We start from the raw sequence: 20,591 nt of genomic DNA, 5'->3' as shown, positions 1-20,591 counted from the left end.
CCATCACTGGTTACTTGACCGGAAACTCACGTCCGATATGTAACAATACAATATATAATGTTAATTCCTTTTTCGTAGGAATGATGAAGTTTGATTTGTCACCCCCCTCCCCTCCCTACACAAAAACACTCACACGACACCCCCTACCCCGCCCCCCGAAAAATGGGACCGCATTCTAAACAATCTCCATTTTAAACAAAGGTCACAGTAGCAGTAGTTTCGAATTAAATACTTTCGGCGAAATATATCATTATATTGTTTATTGTACAATCAAATTACTTTAATTAGTATTTGTATTTACATTTTTTTGTATTTGTTGTCTTCAATAACTCTGTAATGAGAATACTCGAACATGTGGCTGCTTAAATTCAAGACTGACAACAGACGAATCTTTTTACTTTTTTTACTTCTTGCTTTTGTCAGTATCATTTATGTTAAATAACATTTCTATTTTATCATGTATATTTTGCAAGTTGATTATCATTTATATAATATAGCTAACATGCCTTTTCTAGATATACGGCGGAACATATATGATGATCACAGTGTCACGAATTTTGATAATTGAATGTTGTATTAAAAATTGTTATTATTGACAATTTGTGTTGTGACCATGCTCGAGGTGATTATTCACCATTCCATCCTCAAAATAATCATTAATAATGCAAAATAAAAATGTATACCTTATACTAACTAGTAGTATTATATTGCTGATGTGGGAAACGAGCTTTTGATCTGTAAACAGCATATTGTTTGATAGTTCATAGAAACAGCCGCTTCAGAGTCTTTGACGATTTTTGTTCTGGAAACTATGCGTCCATATCCCACTTGTTGTTTTCCTAGCCAAGAATGACAGATCCCAGCGCTAAGTATTTTGAGCGGAAAAATAACAAGCACCTGCTAGATAGTTAAAAAAATGGCGAGATTGATCTGAATTTGTGTTTCATAAAAACACTTTAGCGTAATAAAAGAAAGGTATTGGCAAACAATAATTATGTGTTACTTTTGTGTTTTTATATAACAAAGCAGTGTTAAATATGGTGGAGCTACAGTTGAAAAACATATTTTACATTGGTATGAATCAGGCGACTTGTGGCGTTTAGGGAACAAAATGAATATCCAAATGTTCACAAAGTTCATTATACGCGCATTATTGTGGTTTATTGTTTCATTACTGAAGTCGGCACCAAAACCATACATGTGATAACGTCCCGGACGTCCGGGATTGTCCCGGAAATCGTATCTCTGTCACGGAGTCACGGAGGGTGCATGTTTGTCCCGGAAAGTCGTAAAAAAAAAACGAAAAAAAAATCTCGGAATCAATTATCTTAATTTTACCAATGTAAGTCAGCTATTTTGCCTGTCCGGGACACTGGTCGTAAAACACAGGACATGTTGACACTAATCAGTTAATTGGTACTTGTGTCTTCGAGGTCATCGTCAATCACCCGATAATTTATCTATTGGCCAATTGTTGTGCTTAACGAGTCGGGGAGGGTTCTTGTATACAAATTCATTTGTTTGATCTTATGAATGATAGCTTTTAATTGATGCATTGATATTTTTCACACATTTTACCGACAAACAAGAATGAAGGTAATTTCAAAGAAAGTGACAAAATGAGTAAAAAAACAAAATTAAAATACGTAAAACATCCCATATTCCATTCAAATTTCAAAGTCGATACGTCGTTATACTTTAAACAACTTTAAACAACTTACATGTCCATAAGGAAGTTTAGTGTTTTGAACTTTTTTCAAACTATCGTTGTGTATTTTTACGCCGAAATAAAACTGACGATATGGGGTTTACAGGTGGTTATATAGAGTGATTTAATCACGTGACCATGGTAAGTCACGTGATCGCTTTATACAGCCGTTTGTTGACACGTCTCTATAAAAATTATATGCATCTCCAAACGGAAAAAAGCTCATCGACTGGAAAATCTTCTTGATCGTCTGGGAAATATTGTATGTCATAAATTGCAAACGTTTTAAATGTGATGAAAAAAATAAATATTTTGTAACGCATGTTTTCTAAAGCGCGGGAAAACAGGTGCCCGTATAGTTTTTTAGTTCCTGTTTTGATGAAACCGAAAGTAGACTGCATATCCTCCTGGTTAGCACTTCATTTAAAGCCTGGGAAAATATCTAGTGGTTAATTTATTTTTTCAAGAAAAGCAGAAAAAACAAACCATGTCAAGTAAAAAATATGTCTTGGCAGTCAAAATAGGTACGTTAAAAACGACTAAAATAGCCCCAGATATGCTCTAGAATGCATCACAGACGTTCCCAATTTAAAAAAAAATCTGGGGGGGCATGCCCCTGGACCCCCCTAGTGTGCGTTGACATTACGACGAGTGTCCCAGAATTGACCCAAGAATTTATCACATGTATGCTAAAACTCAAATGCATACAACAAAATGCATACAACAAACCGGTATCTACTCATCCAAAAATTATTTATCCTCACGATGGCACAACAATTATTCACTTCCGCTGACAATTTGTCAAAATCCCTTGGGTTGAATTTATTCTATGCATCGAACATGATTTTGAAACAATCTGGCTAGAGTTTCCCAGGTGGTGGATCTAGGCAATACGGAACATTTAATCAAATTATCTGAACAAAACAGAACAGAATTATCTTTTATACTTGGTGTTAAATCATATTTGGAATCTGCAAATTTTTTAGCCCCTTTGCGGTGAGTGGCATATAGTTATACAATGGCAGGACCATGTATGTGAATGAATACATTCATCTGTCTGTCCAACTGAACTGTGTCCGGACTGTATCTGATCCATGCAGTATTCAATTTTAAAAAAAAACTTGCCATGAAGGTTCACCATGATGAGATGGTGTGTTATGCATACAACCCAGGCTTGTATCTCAAAGGTCAAGGCTTAAGGTCAAAGGCTGAAATGATTCTTGTCCGGGGTGTATCACGACCATGCATTATTGGATTTTCAAAAAACTTGCCATTAAGGTTCACCATGATGAGGTGGCGTGATGCTCACAAAACCCAGTTCTGTACCTCAAAGGTTTAGGTCAAACATAGAGTTAAAGGTTAAAATGATCCTTGTCCCAGCTATATCTTGACTTTGCATTATAGGATTAAAAAAAAAGATCTTGCCATGAAGGTTCACCGTGATGAGGTGGCGTGTAACGCACAAGATCCAGGTCTATATCTTGAAGATCAACTTTGATGTAAAATAGTACTATTGATAAAACTGGTCTGGACTGAGCCTTATATGGGCTGTATCTTTACCATGCATGATCAGATTTTCAAAAAAACTTGGTATCTGTGCGATCATTTGCCCATTTTGTCAAGAGTGAAAGAGATGTGAATTGTATGAATTTTGTGACGTTGTTTGGCCTGGCTGAGCTGATTGTTTGGGCATTTGCATAAGGCCAGCACAAAATCTTTGGAGCTGTAATGTTCAATGGAAAAGCATGATCCGCATTGTTTAACCTGGAGTACTCATCACTCCATTATTAGCTAGTACTCCCCTACCCTGTGAAGTAGTTAGTTACTGACAATTCATCTTAAAGTATGAAATTGGGTCTAATTACAGTGAAACTGCATTCCCTCAAACAAGCGGTCGTTCGAGAACCGGCGTTCGCTCGAGGTCGGAGCTTGGTCCTGAACTTTTTTCCTTCTATTTCCATATAAAATATACCCATGCTGCATCGAAACCTAATCATGTCGAGCAGTCGAGCAATATCCTCGGTCCCAAGTACACAAATCGTGTACAAAACCTTATGGCTCCCTATAGGACATAATTTCACACTTTTTCCCGAACATGTGTTCCAAAATAAACAAACAATTGCTAGGTGTTAAAATTTTCGCAAGTTTTAAAAATTGCAATGACAGTTGAAAGGCAATTTGATAAGGTGTGAAAAACCGTTTTTCACTGTTAACGCATGACCGATATTAGTTGATATGGGCATTTGAGATGATAATTATGAGAAGTTAATGACGAGAAGTTAATGCTTTAGATGTAGTCAGAAGGTTCTTTGAATTCGCTGCCGATGCTGATCGTGATCTTTAGACGCTCTGTACGCTGTCACGTCACATTACGATTGAACAGTTTCGCGAAACCGACAAGATGCGGCAATCAACAATCCTTGATTTTGTGAAACTTAAATCTGACTAATGCCACAATATGTACTGTCATTCAAATGTTGCTTGTTACGAAAATGTGCTTTTTTGTTAAACTAAACATTTCTATTTATTAATTTATTGTTTTTTTCTTTTGCGTTTTACATTTAGTTTACATCAACCTTTGAACATATTAGCAATTTCCACAACGCAACACATTATCGGTGTCTTAGTAAACAGTCTGTTTGACGACTTCAAACTTAAAATACACTGAAAGATATTTCATATCAAACTGGAAAATTGAAAATCGGATAGTTTGAAACATCGGTTCCCTAGAGGTTTTGGCTCGGTCCCTGGCGACCTCCAGCGATAGCAGTTTTACGTTTTACTTTCCCATGAAAGTGTGACTCTGGACTTGGTGACCGTCTTCTATACCTGAGTGTATATTTAGTCTCATCCCATCACCACACAGTTGCATGTTGTTATTTTGACTCTTGATAATAATACATGTTTCTCACTCTTTTTAGCAGGAGAGCAGACAACAAATAGAGAGCAAACTGTATCAAAATAAAACCAACTGAACCATGTCTAATGGGTAGAGACCACCAAACAAAGCAGCATCACAAGAAGAACACCAGAACAACAGCAGTGTCAGAGGAACAGGAGAAAAAAAGAATAAGAGAAAATATTCTTGAAGGTATGAAATTATCATAGGGTTCTCATTAGTTCGCATTTGGCAATCTCTGGGCTCACACTTTACTTTTAAAACTCACACTTTTTAATATTGAACAAAGGAGGAGGATCTCATACTTTGCCTTGAATCTGATGCAACTTGTAGAGATTGTTTAATGGCAAATTGGAAAGGCCAAATCTGATCATCAAATGAATCGACCTGTGAAACACCAGTTATGCCCCTTTTACGTAAGAATATAGCTGATTTAGTGCTTGTGCAAACAATAACAAGGTCTTATTACCCAATCATGATATAACTTGATGATAGTTATTGTGATCACAAGGGCCAGGCACCAGTTTCTTGAAAATAGATGACTTAAGAAATTACTCAATAAATAACTTATTTTACCACTTTACGGCCAAGCATGGTTCAAATTATGGTTAAAAGTATTCAATTGTTGTACTTTGTTTTTCTTTTTTAAATTATATTGGTATAGATTTTTGGTAAAAATATTGAATAAAAGTTGTTTTAGAGCAAGCAATTTACTTGAAATTATTTTATTAAGAATATTGTTCTCAACAGAAGGGCAGCATAATTATATAGTAATAAGTGCATCTGTCCATTCATCTGTCAACATGGTTTCTTAGGCCCAGGGACCTCAAGCTTGGTTAGCAGGTTGGTTTTTCACAAGTAGATAAATCCATTAATTTGAGGTCAGTAGGTCAAAGGTCAAGGTTGGGGTGAAATTGAGCTGAAAATCCATTTCTGATCAATAAATGAGGAACGCTGCTGCCAAGGAACCTCAAATTTGGTAGGCAGGTTTGTCATCACCAGCAGATGAATCCTGATTTTTAGTTTAATGGTTCAAAGATCATGGTCATGATGACCTTCAGCTGAAAAACCATTTCAGACCAATTACTGAGAAATCCTGGAGCTCAAGGACCTCAAACTTGGTAGGAAGGTTGGTCATGACCAGCACATTAATCCTGTTGCTCAGTGGGGCAAATGTTAAGATCAATAACTGATGAACACTTAAGCCTAGGAACATGCAGTTTGAACACTACCAGCAGATGACCCCTTGATTATCGATACCCAGATTCCAATTCAGTAAACATGATAAAGCCATTTATTATTATACATAATAAACCTAAAAGTGATCTAGTGCAAGTTATTTGATTTTTTGAGAAACTTGGGCAACATCAAGTTTGATTGTCAAATAAATTTTACCTTGTGACACTGGAGTTATGCCCAATTATTATTGAAATACAGTTCAATCAAGAAAGTCAATAATTGTTTTATGGTACCAAACAATACAGATGACTGCTTTTCATAGAACAGGCAGTATTATAGTTTCACCTGCTGCATACAGGCAGACAGCCTGCCTGTATGCAGCAGGTGAAACTATAATACTACAGCGTCCAGTATGTTGTCCGACCATCAACAAATTTAATCAGAATGTGTATGATATCTTGGGCAAGTTTGTTAACCATCCATATCGCTTGAGTCATTCGAGACTTATTGTTATTTAAGTTTAGAAATTTACTAAAATTATAGTTAAATGAAGAAGCCCTTGTCCAGTCATCACCAGATTTGGTCAATATGTGTATCGGCATAATATTGTGGACAAGTTGGATAACCAGCCATATCGCTTGAGTAACTGGACAGTTATTGCCCTTTAATAATAGATGTTAGCTAAAATCGGCCTTGTAACTTTCAAAGCTTATGTCCGATCATTATCAAATGAAGACATTTTGTTTATCAGCAGGTTTGATAACCAGCCACGTTGTCTTAGTCTCTCTAGAGTTAAGACCCTTGATTTGGCATACGGTATACTGCATTTTTAGCTAGCACTCTCTATATTTCATAATTTTGGCTATTGTCCAACCAATTATCACCATTCTTTGTGGAATTCTGGTTTATAGGTCTGTGGTATTATAAATTTGTAAATTTCTAGTGTTTAAGGCCAGACTTTCATCTCCAAACAAAGGAGGAGCACTGATAGTTGGTGAGAAGCCAGCAGATGAAAAAGCATCCAAACAACCGAGGACAAAACATTACAAACGAACAGGTCAGTGCCAGACTGATAATTGGTCAGTCTATGAATCTAATGTTGCTGACTGTTAACTGCAGTCCTTGAGCTCCTTTTAACACAAAATGCTAAATGTGAATTTTTCCAAGGTGTTGTTTTACACACATGGTTATTATGAACGACCCAGATATCTTGGATATGAATTCTAATATAAACCATATTGGAAAGTTTTATAATCACAGTTAAGAGCATACTTAATACCTACATGTGTTTTTGCTTGTGTGTCAGATTATGTGGCAAGCTACTCCAGCCAGTCCTCAGATGGAACCCAGGGGGTCATGACCAGCAAAAGGACGAACCACATCACTTATACCTCTAGGAAAAAACAAACCAAGAGAAAAGCCTGCAGTACTAAACATCAGGTATTAATGTTTCATAAGACTGTCTAAATAAATGGAGTTGGACATTGAATTGGACTAAAGTTGATGTAAAACCATACTTTAAGAATAAATTCTAGTGAATCTTTTTATCTTGTGGAAAATTAAGTACAGCTGTCATAATTGGCCATGCAACATTGTCTCTTTTGCAGGTTGGTTACAATTTTTTGCCAGCTGTACTGGCATTTAGTTTCATTAATGAAAAGTGAAATGTTATGAACTGAAATTGAATGTAAACTAATATGTTTATGTTGTTTAGTGTGAATGTTGATTGTTGTAATTGTTTGTCTATATAAACTCTTGAGTAACTGTATCATATCCTCATTTCAGACTGAAAAAGAAAGTGCTGTGTCAAAGCATATGAAAATTGCCCATGGTGTAACATGTGTATGTAGTTTATCTGACATAATTTCTTTATTCTAAGGATCTTTTTTCAAAACAAAAGCAGTCCACATGTTTTTTTATGACAAAAGCTTAAGTTTTATCCACTGTAGAATACATAATTAGCCTGTTTTTAATTTTCTTATCACAGGAGTAAATTGCTCTGGCTTGGCGTGCTCTTGTTGTGGTGGAAACTTTTTTCGACAAGACAACTTTTAGTGATGTATCAGTCCTTCTGGACAAACTACAAATGTAGAAGACTTATTGGTTATTAATAATTATCATTTCAAAAAGAAAATTGATATATAGAATTGTATTTCTTACCTTACAGCATAATGAGGATAAAATTGGTGCAGGAATGATAGCGCAGTCAAGGCTAACTGTAAGCATTTATTATTTATTGACTGCTTTGTCCGTTTGTTTGCTGTAAAAGAGTCTGCTCCTTAACTGTCAGCTAAACCTTATACAGACAATTACTTTATTATGTAAGTTGTATTTGAAACTTGGTGACAGTTTTTGTAGGCATTTAGAGCTTTAAATATTGGTAGATTTCGACAGCAAAGCGGTATGGCGTTAGAAGGGTCTCAAAAGCGGCATATTTTACCTGCCGCCGGTGGAGTTCACATGTATGGGGTATATTAGCCAGAAATGTGTAAAATTTCCAACTCAGTTTTGCTCCTTTTAAACTAAAATTCATTAATAGCTAGTGTTTTTGGTTTTAATAATATTGGGAGCGCTCAACAAGCAACACCAGTTTTGTGGAATTCTAGTTTAAAATAACATCCCCTACTTAAAGAGTTTGATAGAGTGTGTTTAAAGTGCCCTATGATTTATAGCTGAATTGCTTTTTTGATACTGTGAAGTTTCAGATTAGAGTACTGGTGTATTTTTCAGGTATTCTTTGAACAATGTAGGTGTTGAAGGTTAGGGTTAAAACTGAATATACAGAGGCCTTGTTTAAATTTACATAACAGTAAACTTTATATAAAATTGTAGCCTACAAAATACTATTTCAGCATAAAGTTGGACTAATAAACACTGGCAAGAAAGGTGTACCAGCTAGCCGTGGTAAGTTGATTTGTATAATGCAACAAATTCAGAAAAATATACATGTTTTTAGTACTGTTACAATTATGCTATACACAAACAGTACACACCTAAGCTAGGCAACAACAATCATGTATTTCTATTTGAAATCCATTTTGTTTATTTCTATAGCAGTGCTTTGTTTGTCCATCCGGTACACCCTTGTCTGGAGAAAAACTTTTGATGGGATTCTAGTGAAACTTGAAACATAGAGAGGGGGCAATATGCCAGGTGCAGTGTGCAAGCACCATTCTATGAGCTTCAGTCATTGTTAAATGATCTCCCTGTTTGACCAGTATGCATTAATAAGGCTTCATGTCCAGATCAAAGAAGGAATTGAATCTTGAATATAAATAGATGGCAGTGAGAGGAAGTGCAGTACCCATGAGCTTTAATCTTACCTCAAGCATTTACTGTCTGAATTATCTCCCCTTGACAATATTTTTGTTGATATGGGTGCTAACACACACCTTTGTCCATAGAATAGCTCAAAAACTATAGATGGGATCTCAATTATTCTTAAATTATAAACACAGAGCGATGTGCACAAGTGCACAAGAACATAATCCTACCTTCAGTCATTCAGTAATGTTGAATTATCCCCCCGCCCTTTGACTTTTACAGTGTGCAATAATAAAGAAGCTGCTTTTTCAGACAGTAACTCAAAAAGTACTATTTAAATGAAACTTGAAATATAGCTGAAAGCACTGAGAGGATGTGCAGTGCACACACACTTTAATTATACCTTTTACATTTAACTGTATTATCTTCCCTTTTTTTCTTTTTTTTTTTGTCTAGAGCATAACTTCAAAAGTCTTTGATGAACTGAATTCAAACTCCATATACAAATATATATCTAATTGAGGAAATGTGAAGTGAACAGGGCAATAATGCTATCTTTGGTGTTTTCAGAGTTTTTGCCATTTTTTTCTGGTGTTTTTTTTTGTCCTGAGCATTTACTTCTAATGTCTTTGAGGTATTGAATTTAAACCTCATACACAGGTAGATCTTATTGACGAATACAGTGACCAGAAACTATAACCTTTTTAGTACTGCAAACAACAAAAAGGGCTTTGGTCATTTTTGAACGGGGGCCCTTCAGGGCCATGTTCATAGTAGGCACATCAGGATCGTTACTACAAATGATTACACGGTGAAGCGGTCGAAATAATCCGCTCATTGAATGATTGAATACACATGACATCTTTAAACTTCATCAAATCTGAATTGATGTATAGTAATGTACACTTGAACTCGTACATTTTGCATATCCCTGAAAATACAGCTTAAAAAATCACAAAATGACGACAATATATTTATACGCAACCGCTCGAAAACGGCGAAAAACTAAATGTATTGTTACAGGTGTGAGTCGGTATAACAAGTAGTTACCATAATTGATTAATCGATTCCAAACAATTCCAAAATTTCCTTAAAAATGAAAGGATATTTAAACGCTATTTTACTGATCAATAAACAAATGAACAAAGTGAATGCTTTTTTGAAACCGTATATCGATAAAGTATATTATACAGATTACTCCACTTTTATTTTGCTTAGATTCTAGTCATTTCACTTTTCGATCGTCGCCATTTTGTAAGCGCCCTGCCTAAGAGTGTCTCATGGACTTCAGCTGGAATAAATGGGTATTGTAAGTATTTTATAATCAGATTGTTACACATGAACCGCTGTACGTGTGCGTGGCATGACAGTTATTGAAATTGCTTCATTATTTACACTGTATATTTACCTGTTTATGTGCATGACCTACATTAATTGAGAGGCCTAAATCATGAACCTGCGTGTTTATTCTATTATTTAATTTCTTTAGATTAGGATGTGAATTTGTGTAGTTCATCTAGCTAATTTTGATGACGACTATATTATGCTTTTCGTTTATTTATGCATTCGTGCCGTTCGTGGCTCACACAGTTTCGCGACCTTAGATGACCTACTACGTAGTTGTAGGAATGTACTGTAGTGATGCCAAGTCGATTGTAGTAATCTCCCCTTCTGAATCTCATGAATATTAATTTTCCACGGAAGGCGACCATATGCTGGTACCGGTTTTATACACCCTTTAAAATATATATCAACATTTGCGGAGAACCATGTGGCTATTTATAGTTAAAATTAGATGATGAAATATTCTGGGATCCAATCAGAGTTCACTGAAAACTAACTGAAAACGTGGTTTTTCTAAAAGAAAAACGAAAGTGAAAATTTGATTAAACATTTTTTTCATGTTTTAAGGCAAGTACAAAGGATTATTTGGTTTGTTTTTAAGCATTGGAGGGGCCTCTCATAGTTTTTTATCACTTTTGATATGAAAACAACTGGACTATGAACAGTCTTAGACCATTTATAGACTTTGCAAAAATGTAAACAAAAATCCAAAATGGCTGCCGCGAAGTGAAACTACAGTTTTCACTAAGTCAGATGTTTGATGATTAATGCATGAAACAGTTGCTGACAGCTTCAAACTGCAAGTACACCTTGTGTAAATAGGTGTTAACATTAAGAATGAATACATTTTATGTCTATTCTTTAAATATTTGTAAAAAAAACACATGTTTTTTCACAAAGTTTGTGTTCGTCCCCAGTTTCGTACCGTTTCGTTCTCAAATATGTTTACAGTATGTAATAAAGACGTGTTTATACATGTTTAAAATAAAGCCCAAGAAAAATGCCAGATTTAGGTTACATCAGTATTTTTCAGACTGAAACGTGATATTTGGTTCATCTTCAAGCGTTGGCGTCATCGCACCTGTCATGAGCAGCTTTTGGTCGTGGAGGAACACTTAAAAGTTGTACAGTATCTACATATCCATAAGAGCTTGGTTCCTTTCGAAAACCAGCCAGATCTGCCCATGCATGCTAGATTATGGGTCTTGAAAGTATAAAAAAATCAGTTTGTCAGTAAACAATTGCTCATTAACACGATACAGCCTTCAGTATTGATTGTATCTTGTTGAAACTTGTACAGTATCTACATATCCATAAGAGCTCGGTTCCTTTCGAAAATCAGCCAGATCCGCCCATGCATGCCTAGATTATGGGCCTTGATAGTATAAAAAAAATCAGCGTATCGGTAAACAATTGCTCGTTAACACGATACAGCCTTCAGTTTTGATTGTATCTCGATGAAACTTGTACAGTATCTACATATCCATAAGAGCTCGGTTTCTTTCGAAAACCAGCCAGATCCGCCCATGCATGCCTAGATTATGGGCCTTGATAGTATAAAAAAATCAGTGTGCCAGTAAACAATTGCTCTTTAACATGATACAGCCTTCAGTTTTGATTGTATCTCAATGAAACTTGTAAAGTATCTACATATCCATAAGAGCTCGGTTCCTATTGAAAACCAGCCAGATCCACCCATGCATGCCTAGATTATGGGCCTTGATAGTTAAAAAAATCAGTATATATGTCAGTAAACAATTGCTCGTTAACACGATACAGTCTTCAGTTTTGATTGTATCTTGATGAAACTTGTACAGTATTTGGATATCCATTAGAGCTGGGTTGCTTTCGAAAACCAGCTAGATCTGCCCATGCATGCCTAGAATATGGGCCTTGAAATGATTAGATTATGGGCCTTGATAGTATAAAAAAACGCTATTGTGTAATAAATGCTTGCGAACATGATACAGTCTTCTACAAGGAAAACTTTACTTGGTCAAATTATTCCAATGCATAAGGAAATAATGGCTCTTCAAAGGTTTGCAGCTTACCATTTGAGGGAAATGGCTGTTTCTGCTTTTTATGAAAATACCAGAGGTGCTAATATTTGTCTCATTCATTTATTGTTTAATATATCATTTCCAAACTTTCAGTATGTGTTGCATATAGCCTGAAGATGAACAATAGGAGTTTTGAAGTCTGTTTCTGAAAAAAATGTTGCTTAAATAGGCTCAAGACCACATTTATCTGTCATATATGTATTGTTAGGGTTTGGTATATTTTTCATCAACATTAAATGTTGACATGTTGCATGTAATTCAGATACCAACAGGTCAGGTTTTATTTACTATTTATTTTCATACAATGCTTTACATTGCATTGCATTTCTTTTTCCATCATACTTTAAATGCATGCATTTTTCAGAAATGAATCAGTTCCCACCATTTCACCTTCAAATGACGTCTCTTGTTCATCTAGACCTGTTTGTGTGTGCATATAAAATGAACAACTACTTAGAAATTTCAGCACACATAAAATAAAAATAGAAGTTCCAAAAAATTGTGTTGTAGTCACTTCCTAATTCTATAATGCAATGAATATTAATGACTATGTATGTGGTACATGTAGTTTCAGAAAACTGAAGCCTTCAGGAAGTCAATGCCACCATGGTATTGATTTACTCAGCTCTGATGTAACATGCCTTCAAGCCACTATCCGAAGAACATTCAGACGTTCTAAATGGACCATTGCCCTGTTGCCATGGAAATCATTATGAGGAGGAGCACACAAACTGTCACTTGTTTTGAATACGAGATGTACCACAAACTGACCATAAACTTTTCGGATGCTCTGTTTATTTCATCAGCCAATTTCGATGTATATTTTACTGAATAATGACAAACAATCTTTATTAACGATGCTCAGCTCTTACTCATAAGCATCTCTTACTCATCTGTATTCCACAACTAAACATGCTTGCAATTACACTGTGCCATCTATCATAATATAGCAATGCTGCAATGACCACATTTTTTGTACCAGTTGTTGCTTTATACTGAAACTTTTATTGAAAATGGTGCATAAACACTGATAACACATAAATGTTTCATTCATACATTTGTACATGTTCTTTCAGTGTATATGTTGATAATGTTGATACATTTTTCATGTGCATTTACACATGTGTTTATTGCCAACCTCATCAAAACATGCATAGTTTGCTCACATACATATTTCCAACACAGACATTTACCGTAAATGACTGGGTATTAGACGCACTTTTTTCCCTCAGATTTTGATGCAAAAAAATGCCTGCGTGTAATACCCAGTAACAATTTTTTGAACTTTTTTTCTGAGGTCAATTTCAAGCCGAGAGTTTGTTTATGTAAAAAGGGATGTTACTCGCGTCATATTGATCGAGTATATACGGGTTAAAACGGCAGTTGAAGATCGGGATACGGTATATCGTAAGACGTTTATAATTTCAACAAAACTATTTTTCGATTAAAATTACCGTAATTCACCTAAGAGTTCGGACACTCTAAATATTTGGACACCCATAATTGTTCCCCAAAATAATTTATTTTGCGTACCTAATTTTCGGACACCCAAAGGACATCAATCATAACTTTCATAGTTACCAAGTTTCACAGACGAAGATTATTGATTTTTATCTTTACAATGCCTGGCTAGATTACCTAACCGTATACACCACTGTGACAATTTAATTAGTTACTACCCATCCTAAACGATTTATTGCCTGTTAAAAAGGAAGTGTGATTTATTTATTTGAGGATTAAACAAACAACAAGGGCAATCAAGGGATTAAGAAAACATCGACATGGCATGTTTGTAAAACGATCTGCCAATAAGCTTTCAAACTTGTACCACACTTATAGACTATATGAAGCAATAATCGTACAGTTATACATTAATCCTGCATAGCAATGTCCATGCTCTCCACGAGATCCTCGTGGGTATAACTGTAAGTTATGTGACGTCACACAGTGTGACTCTTTGATCTGAAGCCGATAGAATGTGTTTATTCAGTTCAGTGCATGGTGTTTTAATTAACTTCATGAAGGATTTACACTTATAGGCGTAATAAATAAGTTTATGACCATTGATTACTACGGATAAATTAATAAGTGGTAAAAAGCAAACATGAAGAAAAAAGGCAGGTTAAACAAACATGTAAATAAAATGTAAAAATGATAATTTTCTATGTATTCGGAGAGCGAAAAAAATAATTAATTTATGGTGTCCGAACTCTTGTGAATTACGGTATTCAATATAATTTTGAATAATAAATTGAATTAAACAATAATCAAACTTACATATAAAAAAGCAAAGTTGGGCACTGTCAAAATATTTTTTGCATAACAAATCTTTTCATTCTCGACAGTATAGTTGTATGGTTTTAAAGATAACCATCACCATTTTCACGATTTTTTTTTTTTTTTGTCACTGTCAACAAACATGGTGGCTGAAAATGCCGGACGATTTTGACATTTTTTCTATGCGTCTTTAAACCAAAAACATAGATTAAAAGTTTTTTTCTCGGATTTTTCACAGTTTTTTTTCCCTGCGTCTAATACCCCCTATCGTCTTATACCCAGTCATTTACGGTACTGAATGTATTACTACTTTACGTTGATTTTGATATGTAAATAAAACATTATACTTTTCGTTTGTACAAAACACTTTTCATTTGCTATGTTGTTTGTTTCCATGTTCTGTCTGCATGCAGATGGTATTTTCATATCAATTTTTAGCTAAACTATTCGTAGAATATGGAGAGCTATACTACTCACCCAAGCGTCGGCGTCAGCGTCACACCTTGGTTAAGGTTTTGCTTGCAAGCACACATACGTTAATATCACAGTTACTTCTTGAGGTATCGCATTTAGATTTAATACAATGGTACTCAACCATCCAACCTACTTAATTAACCAAGTAAGATAACTCTACTTTGCATTTAATGCAAATTATAGGCTTTTATTATTTGACTTAGAAATTCTGGTTAAGGTTTTGCGTGCAAGCACACATAGGTAAATATCTCATTAAGTACTTGAGGTATTGCATTGAGACTTGATACAATGGTACTCAACAATCCAACCTACTGAATCAACAAAGTTAGATAACTCTAGTTTGCATTTAATCCAAATAATAGGACTTTATTATTTGACTTAGAAATTCTGGTTAAGGTTTTGCGTGCAAGCACACATAGGTTAATATCTCAGCAGCTACTTGAGGTATTGCATTGAGACTTGATACAATGGTACTCAACCATCCAACCTATAAATTAACCAAGTAAGATAACTTGACTTTGCATTTAATGCAAATGATAGGCCTTTATTATTCAACTTAGATATTCTGATTAAGGTTTTGTGTGCAAGTACATTATAAAAATATCAAAGCAACTACTTCATGTATTGCATTGAGACTCATACAATTGACCTCAACCATCAACTTCCCCATGTAAGATAGCTCTAGTTTCATTTAATGCAAATAATTGCCAATTATTATTCGACACAGAAATTTTGGTTAAGGTTTTGCGTGAAAGCACACATAGGTAAATTTCTCAGCAACTACTCGATGTATTGCATTGAGACTTTATAGAATGGTATTCAACCATTCAATGTAATTGAATAACCAAGATATATAACTGTATTTTGCAAATAATTGCCCTTTATTATTAGACTTAAACATTCTGGTTGAAATTTTCCATGTAACCACATTTATGTTAATATCTCACCACATGAATTGCATTGAAATCTTATCTAACAGTGATCCATGCATGTTTCGCCAAAACTTTTCAATCCTTACACTGAAAAGGGGCGGAATTGTCAAGCCCGCTGTCTCTGTGACAGCTCTTGTTCAACATTAACGTGATGTTCATTTCCATTGTGAAACTTATCCCTTGGGAACAATATTAACATCTTTCAGCATACATGCCTGGATGAGTTTTAAAAAATGACCATATTATGCATACTTACTGCATGAAAATATACAATGGCATACATTTCATATCAACTTGTGTATCTGTATGTTCCTTTCAACTACTTCGAAATAACAAACGTCCCAACCCTAAAATGTTCAAAAATATTCTACATACGTTATTTTTATCTTACACTGTATATATATATGTTCTATATGTATATATCATGCCTAATAAAATTGAAGCCTGTCAACTTGTACGTTGTTGTGAAACATATGAACCTCACCTCTCAATTTCCCTGCGTGTTCCTATCAATTTGTTTCTGAAATTCCTGTCATCATTTAAATAAATTGCTTACTCTCGGGGCCACCGTTCCTCAGCGCTTTCAGCGCTTTGATTTTACTTATTTTTTGTCTGGAGCATATTCTTACGACTTTCCCTGTTGTTGAATCAAACATTAAGATTTTTCTGTATTTATATTAGCGGGGATATGGCAGTAAGTGACTGCTTCTTGTCTAGTTGCACTTCTCTTCCAAATTGGTTGTGTCTTCTCCTTTATTCACCAAAAAATATGAATGTTAAAATGACTTTAAACAAATCCCCTCAACATTGAACTGAAGTGTTGATCATTCTTTCCACAAAACACTCCTTTGCCACATGTTTAACTTGTATAAATAAACCTGAAAAGTAATATTTTTCAATTTTCATTTTCTTTTTCGAATTTGAACCATGTAAGGCAGCATAAATCATTTCCAACGATATCCTTTTTTAGCTCACCTGTCACGTAGTGACAAGGTGAGCTTTTGTGATCACTCTTCGTCCGTCCGTCCGTCCGTCCGTCCGTCCGTTCACAATTGCTTGTGAACACAATAGAGGTCACAATTTTGACCTAATCTTTATGAAACTTGGTCAGACTGATCATCTCTATAAAATCTAGGTCAAGTTCGATATTGGGTCATTTGGGGTCAAAAACTAGGTCACTAGGTCAATTAGTAGAAAAACCTTGTGAACACAATAGAGGTCACAATTTTAGCCTAATCTCAATGCAACTTGGTCAGAATGGTCATCTCTATAAAATCTAGGTCAAGTTCGATATTGGGTCATCCGCGGTCAATAATTAGGTCACTAGGTCAATTAGTAGAAAAACCTTGTGAAACAATAGAGGTCACAATTTTAGCCTAATCTCAATGCAACTTGGTCAGAATGATCATCTCTATAAAATGTAGGTCAAGTTCGATATTGGGTCATCTGGGGTCAAAAACTAGATCAGTAGGTCAATTAGTAGAAATACCTTGTGAACACATTAGAGGTCACAATTTTAGCCTAATTTCAATGCAACTTGGTCAGAATGATCATCTCTATAAAATTTAGGTCAAGTTCGATATTGGGTCATCCGCGGTCAATAACTAGGTCACTAGGTCAATTAGTAGAAAAACCTTGTGAACACAATAGAGGTCACAATTTTAGCCTAATCTCAATGCAACTTGGTCAGAATGATCATCGCTGTAAAATGTAGGTCAAGTTTGATATTGGGTCATTCACGGTCAATAACTAGGTCACTAGGTCAATTAGTACAAAAACCTTGTGAACACAATAGAGGTCACAATTTTAGCCTTATCTCAATGCAACTTGGTCAGAATGATCATCTCTATAAAATCTAGGTCAAGTTCGATATTGGGTCATCCGCAGTCAATAACTAGGTCACTAGGTCAATTAGTAGAAAAACCTTGTGAACACAACAGAGGTCACAATTTTGACCTAATCTTTATGAAACTTGGTCAGACTGATCATCTCTATGAAATCTAGGTCAAGTTCGATATTGGGTCATCTGGGGTCAAAAACTAGGTCAGTAGGTCAATAAGTAGAAATACCTTGTGAACACATTAGAGGTCACAATTTTAGCCTAATCTCAATGCAACTTGGTCAGAATGATCATCTCTATAAAATCTAGGTCAAGTTCGATATTGGGTCATCCGCGGTCAATAACTAGGTCACTAGGTCAATTAGTAGAAAAACCTTGTGAACACAATAGAGGTCACAATTTTAGCCTAATCTCAATGCAAATTGGTCAGAATGATCATCGCTGTAAAATGTAGGTCAAGTTTGATATTGGGTCATTCACGGTCAATAACTAGGTCACTAGGTCAATTAGTACAAAAACCTTGTGAACACAATAGAGGTCACAATTTTAGCCTAATCTCAATGCAACTTGGTCAGAATGATCATCTCTATAAAATCTAGGTCAAGTTCGATATTGGGTCATCCGCGGTCAATAACTAGGTCACTAGGTCAATTAGTACAAAAACCTTGTGAACACAATAGAGGTCACAATTTTAGGCTAATCCTAATGCAACTTGGTCAGAATGATCATCTCTATAAAATCTGGGTCAAGTTCGATATTGGGTCATACGCAGTCAATAACTAGGTCACTAGGTCAATTAGTAGAAAAACCTTGTGAACACAATAGAGGTCACAATTTTAGCCTAATCTCAATGCAACTTGGTCAGAATGGTCATCTCTATAAAATCTGGGTCAAGTTCGATATTGGGTCATCCGCGGTCAATAATTAGGTCACTAGGTCAATTAGTAGAAAAACCTTGTGAACACAATAGAGGTCACAATTTTAGCCTAATCTCAATGCAACTTGGTCAGAATGATCATCTCTATAAAATGTAGGTCAAGTTCGATATTGGGTCATCCGCGGTCAACAACTAGGTCACTAGGTCAATTAGTACAAAAACCTTGTGAACACAATAGAGGTCACAATTTTAGCCTAATCTCAATGCAAGTTGGTCAGAATAATCATCTCTATAAAATCTAGGTCAAGTTCGATATTGGGTCATCCGCAGTCAATAACTAGGTAACTAGGTCAATTATTAGAAAAACCTTGTGAACACAACAGTGGTCACAATTTTGACCTAATCTTTATGAAACTTGGTCAGACTGATCATCTCTATGAAATCTAGGTCAAGTTCGATATTGGGTCATCTGGGGTCAACAACTAGGTCAGTAGGTCAATTAGTAGAAATACCCTGTGAACACATTAGAGGTCACAATTTTAGCCTAATCTCAATGCAACTTGGTCAGAATGATCATCTCTATAAAATTTAGGTCAAGTTCGATATTGGGTCATCCGCGGTCAATAACTAGGTCACTAGGTCAATTAGTAGAAAAACCTTGTGAACACAATAGAGGTCACAATTTTAGCCTAATCTCAATGCAAATTGGTCAGAATGATCATCGCTGTAAAATGTAGGTCAAGTTTGATATTGGGTCATTCACGGTCAATAACTAGGTCACTAGGTCAATTAGTACAAAAACCTTGTGAACACAATAGAGGTCACAATTTTAGCCTAATCTCAATGCAACTTGGTCAGAATGATCATCTCTATAAAATGTAGGTCAAGTTCGATATTGGGTCATCCGCGGTCAATAACTAGGTCACTAGGTCAATTAGTACAAAAACCTTGTGAACACAATAGAGGTCACAATTTTAGGCTAATCTTAATGCAACTTGGTCAGAATGATCATCTCTATAAAATCTGGGTCAAGTTCGATATTGGGTCATACGCAGTCAATAACTAGGTCACTAGGTCAATTATTAGAAAAACCTTGTGAACAAAATAGAGGTCACAATTTTAGCCTTATCTTAATGAAACTTGGTCAGAATGATCATCTTAACATAAGCTAGGTCAAGTTCCATATTGGGTCAACCCAGGTCAAAAACTAGGTCACTAGGTCAATTAGTAGAAAAACCTTGTGAACACAATAGAGGTCACAATTTTAGCCTAATCTCAATGCAACTTGGTCAGAATGATCATCTCTATAAAATGTAGGTCAAGTTCGATATTGGGTCATCCGCGGTCAACAACTAGGTCACTAGGTCAATTAGTACAAAAACCTTGTGAACACAATAGAGGTCACAATTTTAGCCTAATCTCAATGCAAGTTGGTCAGAATAATCATCTCTATAAAATCTAGGTCAAGTTCGATATTGGGTCATCCGCAGTCAATAACTAGGTCACTAGGTCAATTATTAGAAAAACCTTGTGAACACAATAGAGGTCACAATTTTGACCTAATCTTTATGAAACTTGGTCAGACTGATCATCTCTATGAAATCTAGGTCAATTTCGATATTGGGTCATCTGGGGTCAAAAACTAGATCAGTAGGTCAATTAGTAGAAATACCTTGTGAACACATTAGAGGTCACAATTTTAGCCTAATCTCAATGCAACTTGGTCAGAATGATCAT

The 20,591-nt window shown here is 35.4% G+C and overlaps 1 protein-coding gene across 2 annotated transcripts in view; it reads left to right on the top strand.

The window, feature by feature from the left end:
* The first annotated feature begins 361 nt into the window (after positions 1-361).
* LOC128230293 (uncharacterized) overlaps positions 362-20,591 on the top strand; it is a 36,766-nt gene continuing 16,536 nt past the window's right edge. Inside the window, exons 1-7 of one of the 2 annotated variants that reach the window (XM_052942447.1) lie at positions 362-418; positions 4,633-4,799; positions 6,730-6,843; positions 7,093-7,226; positions 7,572-7,628; positions 7,954-8,004; positions 8,639-8,690. In XM_052942447.1, the coding sequence (XP_052798407.1) occupies positions 4,694-4,799; positions 6,730-6,843; positions 7,093-7,226; positions 7,572-7,628; positions 7,954-8,004; positions 8,639-8,690 (514 nt within the window). In that variant the 5' untranslated portion in view covers positions 362-418; positions 4,633-4,693. Of the gene's footprint in view, positions 419-4,629; positions 4,800-6,729; positions 6,844-7,092; positions 7,227-7,571; positions 7,629-7,953; positions 8,005-8,638; positions 8,691-20,591 lie in introns of both variants that reach the window. The other variant, XM_052942446.1, reaches the window with a different exon arrangement.

The sequence above is a fragment of the Mya arenaria genome, chromosome 4 (assembly GCF_026914265.1).
Source record: "Mya arenaria isolate MELC-2E11 chromosome 4, ASM2691426v1".
NCBI lineage: Eukaryota > Metazoa > Mollusca > Bivalvia > Myida > Myidae > Mya > Mya arenaria.
The sequence above is the reverse complement of the archived record's forward strand: the minus strand, read 5'-3'. Positions and strand labels throughout refer to the sequence as shown.